Below are 13,362 nucleotides of genomic sequence, written 5' to 3'. Positions count from 1 at the left end.
TGAATGCAAGCAACCTAATTTCTGGAGTTGATTGTGGTTGTTCAAATGTCTCTTGTAAGCTAATGCCTAAAATTAGATTAGAGAAAGGAGCTGCTGTCTTCATACAGAAAACTTGATTTCCTCCTCGAATTCTTGTAATTTTTTTTCTTTTGTTTTTTCTTTAGAATCGTGGGTGACAAGCATAATTTATAATAATAAGCTAATAAGTTAAGAAGGTATTTTGTTTATTATTTATTAATAAATGTTAATTCCGACAATGGATTTCAAAGTGTCACAGGGGTCCTGCAAAATAAACAGCTCTGCTTCCCATCCTTTATCCAGGTATGTTTCCATTGCACAGTGTTCTTGTTGAGCACCATACTCATTGGGCCCAATTAATGGAACATTCCCACCTGCATTAAGCACAGATCTGTTTTTTAAGCATAATCCTGCACTCATGGGCTTGTATGTGAGGCATTGACCCTTAGCCCCAAATATGACATCATTTCTGTTTTGAGCCCGGTGAGCTCACTCTTCCAAGAATAGCTTACATACAACCCTTACTGGACCTGAAGGGACCCATTGACTGAAACAGCATTGATCGCATAAATAGGGTTAAGGCAGTGCAAATGGAGCTTTAATGTTCAACTAGGTACTGTAGCTCATTTTAACTCACCCCTGCCCCAAAACTCCCGTCCACACAGAAAACCTTTCAGACACAGCAGCTCCTACAAGCTCCTCCAGGTTGCAGCTATGATTCTGCATTGATATTTTACACAGTGCCAACTGCAAATAAGAAATTCAAAACTGGAGATTAATCATAGAAGATGCCAGCAGGGGGAGTCATGCCACTATTTCTTGCTGGGCTTTACCTAATTGAGAACTGCAAGAAATAAGCACTTGTTATTACACCGATAGGCATTACTTGATAAATACTGTATTTAATGTAATTTTATTTTTTAAATTTCACATACCTTCCATCACGTGTAGTGTGTACAACTGTATGTACATAGATTGCTAATACTAATACAATGTCTTTTGGTGCTGCATTTGCCCTTATACAATACATTTTGGTCCAGTTTACTGTTAAATTGTCTCAGTAAGGCAGGGTCAGTTTTATATATTAAATGGCCACTATATCTGTACATACTTGTTTTTCATGCAGCGTATTGAAGCAGAGCATTATATGTGGAATAGTAGGCAACATCATAACCATTCAAAAGCAATGGTTGAACACTTGCAGTTTAATGTTTCAGGCAGACCCATTGTTGGAATTACATGAGCATGGAACACTTTTTAAATCATTTTTATTCTTTTCAGAGGAGGTACAATAAGTTAAAATGTAGAATTTGCAGAGCTTGTCGTGTCATTTAAAAAGCTTTAGGTCACAGTACCAGGGACTAACCAGCTGTTGACAAAATAAAAAATACTGGTGGACTAACAAAGCGTGTGTAAATCGTAAAGGTTTCATCTACACATAATAATAATGAATTCATTGTCCCCAGGCTGTCAAAACTCAAAAGTGGATTCACAAAATCAGATGATCACTTGACGGCAACTCTATGTTTGTATGAAAAAAAAAAAAAATCAGACATAAGTTGTCTATTACCAAACATAGAGGCTTTACAGTTACTTGAAACTGGCCTTTAACAGGACACCTGTACCATGTTCATGTAATCTTAATACAATAAAGCCTGCTATAACAGCATACAGCATAGACACGGATAAAGGACAACTCTGTATCTTTATACTTGCAAAAAAATAATATAAATAGAAAAAAGGGCTTATTTTAGATACATACCCTATACAAGGAAATACACTGAGTACTTTCTAAAACAAAGGACCATACAAGCCTTCCACAGTCCCTGGCAGGTTATAATAATGGAGGAGTGGATGGTCATTAAGTTAGCAAACAGACATCACATTAATTACAAGCTCATCAGGCTAAAAGCATTGAAAGTTGTTAGGTCACAGCTGTGCAGAACAGTGGATAAAGCTCCCGGTTGTGTCCCAGGGTTGTCTTTCTGACAGGAATGATGCTGCAGGTAAGTAGGTAGGTAGGTATGTACGTCTTATCCTTCGTGCACTCGTACGCTATAAGAGCCCATCCTGTGTGCATTCAGGAGTCCTCAGTTTTCTTTTCCTGCTTTCAGATTGTGGCTTCCACAGATATTACCTTCTTACTTCATAGACCTGTATGGAGAAGATTAAATAACAGTTAGACTGTTTATTTAAGTGACACATGTACGTAAAAAAGTTTATGAGAATGAGATGTTATACATTATTGCTTTTTACTGATAACTCCAAATGGTTGTGTTTCTTTTTTGGAGGGACAGTATACAACAAAAATTGTTATTGTCCCCTACATTACAAGGGTTAAACTTTGTTTACGTGTTATTGTTTACATGGTATTAAAATAGCATAAATTAGCATCGTTTTTAAAGCTATTTTGTGATAAAGGGGTGTATTAATGTTTCCTAGAGTAATGAGTTTAGCTTTAGAAAATGACATGTTTTATCATTTAGGCATTATCCAGGGGTGTTTGTTTGACATGAAGTTAAAAAGAAACCAAATTGATTTTTTGCAATAAACTGTGGTTACATGTTGAAGGAAACAAAGACAATGTGTGGTATGTACGTGTGTGTACGCGCGTGTGTGTGTGTGTGTGTGTGTGTGTGTGTATATAATGTATATATATATATATATATATATATATATATATATATATATTGATTAACACTACGAAACTTTGATACGTTGAAACATAAACATCTAAGTGTATTGTATATATATTATATATATATATATATATATATATATATATATATATATATATATATATATATATGACACACACACACAAAAGTGTAATTCAAACACTGTGCATATATATATATAGTACAAATACACTTAGATGCAGAGATTTCAAAGCATCACAATTGATTTTTCTTTCAGCCAAATAGCTATAATGCTGACTTCCTGCTTATCCCTATCCATCCGTGCAACAGAGGTTGCTTTTAGGCATCTTATTTGCAACACTATGGGGAATAGACTGCCGGTCTAAGGTGAGGCTGATGCAAAGGATGTCACACAATATATTACTCCTGTATTTCATGTTAACTACTGCAGTGCTGCTCTTCTGCTGAAATACAGGAGTAATATATTGTGTGACATCCTTTGCATCAGCCTCACCTTGGACCGGCAGTCTATTCCCCATAGTGTTGCAAGAAGTCAACATTATAGCTATTTGGCTTATGTGTGGAAAAGGGAATACAAAGATCTCAACTCTAGGATTTGCATGGAAAGCTGAGCTTAAATATGTGGTCTTGCATATTATTATTATTTATTTTTGTGGCAGATGACTTTATCCAAGGCATTTTATCCGACATAAAAAGCATGCACACACAATCAAATAAATGTGTGGCCATTTTTTATATGCATATCCCTAAAATAATTATAATTTATCATAATTCAGTTAAACAAAAAAAAAAAAATGTTTTGAGTTAATGTTAGTTTTACACAGCAGAATTAGGCTAATATACACTGGTTAGGGGAGATAACTCCTGTTGCTCAAGCAATTTTTGTTAATAAAGGTGACCTTGTGAAATGTTAACTGACCCATCTTTTGAATACATACACAAATGTAGTTATGACAACAGGCAACATTAGCAGTTTACAGAAGTTATTACAGTTACAAAAGCAAGGCTGTTTGGCTTACTTAATTAAACATTTAACACATGTAAAAGCCAAGCATGTCTTTCTTCTAAGTAGGCAATGTCAATTATTGCATTCTTGCTTTGAAACTGAAAGGTAATTAAAAGCTTTTTTACAATTAATCTGTTCCCACTTTCAGGCCAATCGCCTCTTTACACCAATGACCTTGACAGAAGATATCAGAAAGCTGTATTCTTAATATATTTTCAAAATTTCTTAATGTCATATTTTGGCGATTTGCTAAAGACAAATTAAATCTACGGCTGCTTCAAATTTCAACTTCCCAGATATTCTGGCTTATTTTACAACAGGAAACAGATGTAGTGGCATCATTCCATGGACTTTCAATCTGATTTCAGATAATTGTGACAGGAAACATTCTCTCCTTTGGGCTATATAAAGCTAATAGCTCTGATAGCTATGTTTATACCAACAAAAGACCCGGATATTTTGGAAAACATACAAATTAAAATCTAAGAAAACAATAACATACCTGCTTTTGCCTCAAGATACTGTTTGTTCTGAAAGGTCCTGGCTGTGCAAATCTTCACTTACTGCTTCTTGGCTTGCTTCTTCTTTCACCTCTACCTGGTCTTTTTTGATCTCTGACTTATCACTCTCTACTTTGTCGTCTACTAGTGTCTTGCTTTCAAGATCTTTTGCAACAGATTCGTTGCTTTGTACAGGTACTTCTATGGCAGGAGTATGGCTTTGCACATCTTCTGCAGTCAGTATCTGGTCTTGTCCTTCTTTCTTGACCTCTATCACTGTTTGGCTTTCCACATCCCCTGTTGTTTGTTTTTCCACCACTGATGTCTGGCTTTCTCTAACCTTAACCTCATTTGCCACTGATCCCTGGCAAAATACGTTTTCTATCAATACTTCCTGACTTAGCACTTCTTCTTTCACTTCCGTTTGGCTCTGTATAGCTTCTACAACTGGTACTTCGCTTTGCAGAACTGCTGCCACTGCTGTTTCACTTAATGCTTCTTCTACAACTGCTGTTTCAACAGTGACATCTTCTACCATTGCTGTTTCACTTGCAGCATCTACTGGCAGTAATGTTTCTCCTACCACTACTTGGCTCTGTACTTCTGCAACTGGCTCCAAGCTCAATGTATCCTCTTTAACTAATATTTCACTTGGTACATCTACCACTGTTGTTTTGCTTTGTCCCTCTCCCACGGCTATTTCTTGACTGTGTACATCTTCTTTAACTGGTTCTTGGCTCTCTGTGTCTTCTGCCACTTGTGTTTCACATGGTGCCTCTGTCACCGCTGGTGTCTCACATTCTTTATATTCAACCACTGGTTCTTGCCTTAGTACTTCTACAACGGGTTCCTGACTCACTTTCTCTTTTACTGCTGGTGTTTCGCTTGATACATCATCTGCCACTGTTATCTCGCTTGGTACCTCTTCTTCCACTGTTTCATGCTTATTTGTATCTTCTTCCTCCTCAGCCTTTGTTAGTAGATTTTCTACAACTGTAGCTTGACTCAAGAGATCTTCTACCACTGGTAGCTGGCTCTGAATCTCCACTTCCTGGCACTCAACGTCTTCCCTCACTGCCTGAGTCTTTACTTCAATAACCGTCTGGAACATTACTTCTACAACTTCCTGTGTTTCTTCCTCATTCAGTTGGCTCTCAACTTCTGCCACCATTTCTTGACTCTCTACATTCTCTGCCAATTTGTTGTTCTTTTTAACTTCCTCCACTTCTTGACTTTTGATCACTTCATCTGTCTCTTGGTTCTTAACTCCTTCTTCCTTATCTTTGGCTTCATCTTCCTGGCTCTTATGTTCATCTTCCACCTCCTGGCTCTTTATTTCCTCAGCCACTAATTTCCTTTCAATTTCTTCTACTATCATTACTTCTTCAGCTGGAAGGCTTTCTATCTCCTTGACTGTCTGGCTCAGAGCTTCTTCAGCAACTGCCTGGTACTTTTCTTTAAACACAGCTGGGACTTCTTCCAGCCCCGCACTGTTCTCGGTCTTGTCCTGGACTTCCTCCTCTGTGTGTGTTTCTAACAATGCTGGACTCTGTGTCACTATGCCAGTTGCTTCTGCATGCTCAGTTGTTTCTTCTTCCTTTGTTTCCACCTGCTCAGGTAATACTGTTGAAGTCCCAGAAATAGATTCATGTTCTTCCACCAAAGTACCATGGTCTTTTGTGACTTTTTCAGCTTCCTCTATTATTGTGGGTTGTGTCTCAGTGTTTTCCACGCATGCTGTAGAAATGATTTCCTCTTCAAACTGTGGCTCAGATGCCTGAATCTCATTCTCAGGTAATGCAACTTCTGGAGCTGCTAGCTGTATTTCAGGAGCATTCTGTACTTGTGGGACTGCAATCTCAACTTCAGATTCACTTGCCTTCTCTTTGAAGTTTTCAACAACATTCTGGATAATCTTCTGAACAATCATTGTGCTCTGTTTTTCAATGACTACTGTCTGAATTGCATGTTCTTTCTCTATTGCTTTAGTATCCAATGTTTTAAAATGTTCATGGCTCAAGTTTTCATCAGGCATTCCACTGGTAGCAGCTTCAATTACAGCTTCAACAATTGCAGCTGCAGTCTCAGCTACTGTGTGTTCAACCACAGTCGTGCTTTCAAGCTCATCTTTAAACTTTATTGACAGAGCCTTTCCTAAATCTGTGTTCACCTTTACCGTGTCAGGCTTTACAGATTCTGATGATGGGTCAGTAATGCTGACAGTTTCTTTACCAACCTGCTCTTCAACTGCAGCTGCTGTTACAGCAAATTGAGCTTCCTGGACTTTTGAAATCTCAATTGCAGGAGCTTCAGGCATTGAGGCAGTTGCTTCCTGTGACACAGAATGGGCGACTTCTTCAGTTGGATCCTTGTGGACATCAACAACTTCTTGAACTTTTGCAAGTTCATGTGATTGTTCTTCAATGTCTGACTTTTCAGTTACTTCTACATGGTGGGTGCAAATGTGCTCCTCGACTGTTGCTTCAGCTGGACCTTTTGCTTCAAACAATGGTGTATTTGCTATAATCAGTTGCTCTTCAAAAACCTCAAATTCAGCTTGCACTCCATTAAGTTCCAATTGTTGTGCTAACTCAAGTTCAGTTGCCTCCTCCACAGATGGTTCAGCTTTGGGTTGCACTGAGTCAATATCTTTCTTTATCTCTATTTCTACAATCTGCGCGACTTCCTCCACTGCCTGTTCTACAAGGAGTTCCTTTGATGCCTCAACGATCTGTTCTACTGCTTTGGTTATTTGGGATTCTGGCTCTCCTTTGATCTCAGCCACTTTAAATTTTGTTTCAATCTCCTCAACTGCATCTACTCCCTCAGTCTTGGCTTGCTCTGCCAGCTCCCATTGAATGAATTCTTTAGCTGCTTGTATTGCCAATGTTTCAGGCTTCTGTTCAGCAATTACTTCTGTGGAAATTGCCTCCATGACAGTGATGACCTCCACTGTGGTTTTTGGAAGACTTTTCTCAACTGCTTCCAGCCCTTGGGTGGCCAGGTCTGTGCAATATGCAATTGCTTCTGTTTCTTTCTGTTCCACATCAGCTTTCACATCTTCTTTTACAACTGACTCCACCAACTGCACTGCTGTTGCTACAATAGCCTCTTCTGTTGTTGTAGCTGCCTCAGTGACAGACAAGGCAACGGGAGTCAACTTCACTCTTTCGGCAACTTCCAGCAATTTATCCTCTGTTTTTTTAACTTCATATTCTTCGGTAACCTGTACAGGCGTAGCATCTCCTGATGTTGCTGCAGACTCGTTTAGCTGTGAAACTGCTGACACCATTTCAGTCTCCTCAGCAAAGGACTCTTCATGCACCTGTTCGAATGCTGTCACTGCCTCTGACGTCAGCTCCACAATATCTTCAGCAATAGTGTCATCCTGGGTGATTTGAGCTGACACTTCCACAGCTGAGACAGTGTCTTCCACTAGCACTTCTTCAGCTATGTCACTGAGCTGCTGGTGTGTGCTTACACTTTCAATTCTCTGTGCAATTATTTCTTCAGTAACTGTTGCTGATATCCAGGATGGTGACCTTTCTTCAACTATTTCAGTCTTCACAGGTACAGGTTTTTCTTCCTCAGAAACTGCCTTTGCCTCTTGGATGATAGAAGCAGCTGCTGGTTTAGCCTCTTCAGTTACAATCTGAGCTTCTGATAGTTGCTTTACTTCTACTGTAGTCTTCTCTTGCAGCACAATCTCAACTTGTTCTGGCTCTGCAGTATCATATTCTGACAAAGGGACAACAGCTGGAGTATCGGAGTCTTCTTCACCAGTTTCTGTTGCCAAAGCCTCTTTTCTGGCTTCATCTGCAGGGATATGCTCTTGCTTGGCATCAGACTTCTTCTTTTTGCGCCCTGGCATTAGTTTCTTTAAAGAAAATGAGGATTCCTCTTTTCCAGCTTCGCCATCTGAAGGAACTTGTTCAGCAGCAGAAGCTGTAACTGATTCCTCTGGTTTGTCTTCCAGCTTGGGTTTTCTTCTTGGGGTAACTAGCCTCTTAAATGATTCCCAAGTAGACACCCCTTCTCCATCAGAGGGACTTCCAGCTTGCTCTGGTGAGGAACATGCTTGCTCATGGTCTGCTTCTTGAGAGCTTGTTATTGGAGATTCTCCTGTTGCATTCTTAGTTTTTTCAGATTCCTCAACTGATTTCTCGACTTCCACTGCTAACTTTGGAGACTCATCATCTGAGTCTGATGTCTTTCTTGTCCTCTTTTTGGATGAGCCTACACAGATCAGAGCTTCCCAGGACACAGACGTGTCAACTTTCTTTTTGGGCTCTTCAGTGCTTGGTTCTAAATTCAGTTCCTCCTCATTGGCTTTTGACACTTCCTGTTTCTCAGCAAATGTTGAACTTTCTGTTGAAGACATAGTTGCGCTTTTAGGCTTTTCAGTTGACTCGTCTTCTTTGTCACTCTCAGAAGGCCTTTTGACTCGCTTCTTTGGCGTGACCATCTTTTTGAATGAAGCCCAGGGTGTAATGCCGTCCCTTTTCCTTTCTCCATCAGTAGCACCATCCCCTTCTGTTTCCAGCCCAGTCTCTGTCTGGTCTGCATCTGCAACAACATTCTCAGTAGATTCTTCAGGTGAAGAGGGTAAGCTCTCTACTTTTTGTCCTTCTGCAGATTCAGTGGAAGATTGCAGCTGCTCAGTCCCATTTTCAGTAAGCTTTGACTCTTCCTCTTTCTTTCCTTTGTGTTTCTTTCCAGACAATTTTTTCAATCCAGTCCCATTGAAAAGCTTTTTAAGTGGACTACCTTGTAGCTTGGCTTTTTCTTGGGAAGATAACAGTTCAGCCTCAGTTGTGACACCTTGTGGCAGTTTGATTGTGGACGAGTCCTCTGGAATTGTTTGTTCTACAGCATCTTTTACCGTTTCTGCTGTGGGTTTTGACTCAGCTGCAGGCTCACCCGGCTGAACCTCTTCTTTCATTGCTTTGTCTTGCTCTGCTTCACTTGTCACCTCTGGAACCTCTGCTTCTGTTTTGTTTTCTAGAACACAGCTTTGAAGGTCTGTCACTTTTTCCTTCACAATCTCAGGAACAGCATCCAGACCCTCAGCAGCTACATCACTTTTAACCTTTTCTGTTTTCTGCTCTGCTGCTTCTGGTTCTTTCTCTGTGGGTTCTGACACTTCCTCCGTTGCTTCAGTGACTTTTTGTGTTGCAGGCTGTTCTGGTTGCGGTACTGTGGCTGTCTCTTCTACTTTTTTCTCAACCTCTGTTGGAGCCTCCTCCTCTTTTACCTGTGGTTCCTTTGTTTCTTCCTCAGCGACAGCTTCAGTACTTTCAACAACTGGCTGTTCTTCTTCTTTAGGCTTTTTAAAACTGGTCTTTTTTCTCAGATTGGAAAACAACCCCTGAGAGAAAAACCTTTTAAGAGGGGATTGTGTCTCCTGTAATGCAGGGCTGGTTGGAGACTCTGCTGGTTTCTCCGGTTCTTTAACTGTTTCTGCTACCTCTGCTGCCTCTTCAGCTTCTTCTGGCTTTTCACTGTCTTCCCCATTGATTTTTTCTGAAGGAACCTCAGCAGCAACAAGCTCAGTTGCAGTTTCGGACACATCTTTCTCTTCAGGTGCACTTTCTTCCTCCTCAGATGGTTTGGTCTCCTCTGTCACAGTCTGTGCCTTTGATTCCTCAGTGACTTCTGAGCTGCTCGCTTCGCCTTCCTCATTTTTTACAGTCAGCAGTTGGACAGGCTCAGTCTTTTCATTCTTATCTTTCTTCAATGTAAATTTAAAGCCTACAAATTTGAAGACCTTTTTAAATCCAACTTCATTTGTCTCAGGCTCACTGGGCTTCTCCTCCTTCTCTGTCTTTTCCTCAGTTGGAGACTCGTTATTCTCAGCCGGTGAATCCTTTTCTTTTTCCTTCTCCCCGTTCACCTGAGACTCAACTTCTTCTTGTACTGTTTCCATCTTCTCAGCCACTTCGTCTTTCTGGGACACAGCTGCGGAGTCGCTTTGCCCAACTGCAAATAAAAATAATAGAGTCATTTTTAATACAAATTTTGAAATCCTTTTACTTTAGTTATAAATTAGCAATTTGTTAAAGTTTCTTTGGTTTGCAAAACTCTTTTATGTGGTAATTGTAATTATTGCAGGGAATCCTGGTCTCTAAGCAATAATGTTCTTTATCGTTCCATTTTTGATTTTTCTTGCGAATTAACATTTCCATGAACCCTTTGCGCTCCATTTATTCAGCGCCTTTCCGATGCATCAGGTCCAGTTTATTTTCACATGCGCTGTTTATTTTACACACGCTGTTTAAAAGTAATTTCATTCAAAGTAAAACAGGTTTAAAAGGCACTGCATATCAGCAGGACACTCAGTACTGCATCTCCAGACCCGCCCCATCCCCTTGTTCGCTGTATTTATCACATACCTCTTCATAGACGTGCATACTGATAAATCATCCCCTGATCACTCGTTTTATCACCAAACTCCTCAATAATGAGATATAAGTCATTATTTTATTACCATAACATCTCAAAAAGCTTGTGCTAGATGATGAGTCATAACTATGTAGATGTCTCTCAGCAAAACAGTCACTTTTGCTCATCCCACTGCCAACTAAGTGTAAAGACAATAGAAAAAGCAAGAGCATGTATGATTATAACTAATGACCATTAGGAGTTGACCTTCTTCCTTTGCAGCAAGGGAAACGTATTACAATAACATGTTATGTACTCTCAAGAAAAGTACAGTGTTTGGAAAGCCTACATATTTATCTGAATGATCAGCAAGAGAAAGTGCTGGAACTCTGTTTACCGATATGTGTTGTTTTGTTCTGGCTCATGCCAATGTAGACAGAATAACAGGTATGTTAGTTGTCAGCCAAAAAGAAAACACACAAATCTTAGTATCTACATTCCTCTGTCAGCCTTCAATTGGACCACTACTCTCAATATTTACCCTTATTTTCACCTTGACTAGTCAAGGCATGCACCCTGTCAGAATGAATTATGAGCTGTGTGAGAGTCTAGCTCTATATACAGCCTACATTAATACTGTCTTGTTTTCCCTAGCTGGGGGTTTGTACATTAAAGCAAAATAAAATGTTTTTTTTTTTTAAATAAAATAAAAAAAACGATCTGTTAAAAGAAAAAGTTTTAAGACGATTGCTTTACATTAAAACTATTACGATTATATCTGGTCGTTATTGATCCATACTAGGATATTATATATATATATATATATATATATATATATATATATATATATATATATATGTATATATATATATATATATATATATATATATATATATATATATATATATATATATCAACCTATGTTTGGTTTGGAACAAACCAAAATAATCTGAATACTCCATAGTACTAATGAGGTACTTTTTGCACCTGTGTATGTATGTGATGTTGTGTATAGTTTTAAATGTGTTTTATGTGATTGTAATTTGTCGCTGTACTTTGGACAATGGGCTGTGTATAGCTGTAAATGGGCTACCTATAGCTCATATGGCTTTTCTAATAAAATTAGACACATTAGGTACTTTTTAGTGTATTTATTTTAATCTTCACCTACTTTTACAGTAATCCCTTAACATGTTACACACCAAGGGCTAAAAGTATTTGATAATGTGTATTGAACACAAGAATCCTCCAGGGGACACTGAGAAGTCAATGCCCATTCTCTTTCACTGAAGGGGGGGAGGGCACACAACAGTCACTATTACTAAATAGATCCACTGTTGTTGTTATTATTATTATTATTATTATTATTATTATTATTATTATTATTATTATTATTTTTATTACTTTTATTATTATAATTAGCATGTAGAAAGTGGTCTTTGCCTAGGATTACTATATGAATAGACAGCTTTGCTATATAGAAAGAAAGCTCTGTGAACTCTGGCTTGGAATGACTTTTGTTCAATGACAAGCACTTGTACACAACTGAAATAACTTCCTCGACATCTCATCTTCAGATACTTCAGGTGCAATCACTTCGGATTGTTTTTTTTTATTTATCGTATTACTGTACTGAAGTTGAAATGAACTCAAGATATCATGAAACCTGCGCTAATTAAATTAAAATATTGTTTATAGCAGCCAATACTACATTTATCTGTTATAAGTCTGCTAAAACATAGAGTAGTTTTAGTTTCTAAGATGTCAAACCTGCTTCAAGATCCGAACTACATCTACATCTATAGCTGGAACTAAACCAAACTCAAAACATTAAACTCTGTGTTGAAAGACATCTACTCCACCTAGAAAAAAAAGGTACAACATCCAATAGTGATTTCAAATTATACTCAGTATTTTAGTATTGACTCCATTTTGGCATTTGCATACAGTGTCTAATTAAACTTTCTATTCTTTATTTTTTATCCCCAGTTGACCAATGGGAACCCAAGGAAAGTAAATAAAATAAATAAACGGTCCTGACATTGGCAGCTGTACCACTGGAATGCATGGCTGTTAGTAAACTGAGAAGGGTGTTACAAGGTTTCAACCCCCACACACCCCTTTATTTTACAAAGTCCTTTATCAAAACATTCAGACTTCATGACCTATTACAATCCCACCCCTTTCAGAATGTCAACCTGTCTCACTCATTTCTTGTAACAAGAAAACCACCCACCACCCTGGTAAAAAAAAAAACAGCCATTACTGTCTAATTAACCAGATGTTGTGAGATATGACTCAAGCAAAGCGATTAATACCCTAACCACACAACAGTAGTGTGTAATTAACATACATTAAAACCATGTCATTTTCATTCACTTCATTCGGTCTCTATTCCTATACAAAAGTGGTCCAGTGGTTAAAGTCCAGGGCTTATAACCAGAAGGTTACCGAATCCCACCTGACCACCTCACTGACTCATTGTGTTACCCTGAGCAAGTCACTTAACCTCTTTGTGCTCGATCCTGCCGATGAGATACTAAATCAATGTCCTATTGTAAGTGACTCTGAATATAATGCACAATTCACAGCCTACTTTTGCAAAGTGCTCTGTGATGGTGGTCCACTATGAAAGGTGCTATATATATATATATATATATATATATATATATATATATATATATATATATATATACAGTTACACTGGCTTAAGTTCTATATTACACTTACACAAGTCTGAGCCTGTGGTTATAAGTTTTAAATGCTAATTCATAGCTATTCAGTAAGTTTAAAAGCT

At 38.4% G+C, this 13,362-nt stretch overlaps 1 protein-coding gene across 2 annotated transcripts in view; it reads right to left on the bottom strand.

Moving 5' to 3' along the window:
• Window positions 1-1,404: 1,404 nt before the first annotated feature.
• Window positions 1,405-13,362, bottom strand: part of LOC121315842 (A-kinase anchor protein 12-like) — a 59,976-nt gene continuing 48,018 nt past the window's right edge. For both annotated transcript variants that reach the window (XM_041250332.1, XM_041250333.1), the window contains 2 exons: window positions 4,187-10,163; window positions 1,405-2,172 (listed from right to left, as the gene is read on the bottom strand). In XM_041250332.1, the coding sequence (XP_041106266.1) occupies window positions 4,198-10,163 (5,966 nt within the window). In that variant the 3' untranslated portion in view covers window positions 1,405-2,172; window positions 4,187-4,197. The remainder of the gene's footprint in view (window positions 2,173-4,186; window positions 10,164-13,362) is intronic.

The sequence above is a fragment of the Polyodon spathula genome, chromosome 5 (assembly GCF_017654505.1).
Source record: "Polyodon spathula isolate WHYD16114869_AA chromosome 5, ASM1765450v1, whole genome shotgun sequence".
NCBI classification, from domain to species: domain Eukaryota; kingdom Metazoa; phylum Chordata; class Actinopteri; order Acipenseriformes; family Polyodontidae; genus Polyodon; species Polyodon spathula.
This window is presented reverse-complemented; position numbering and strand designations above follow the sequence as displayed.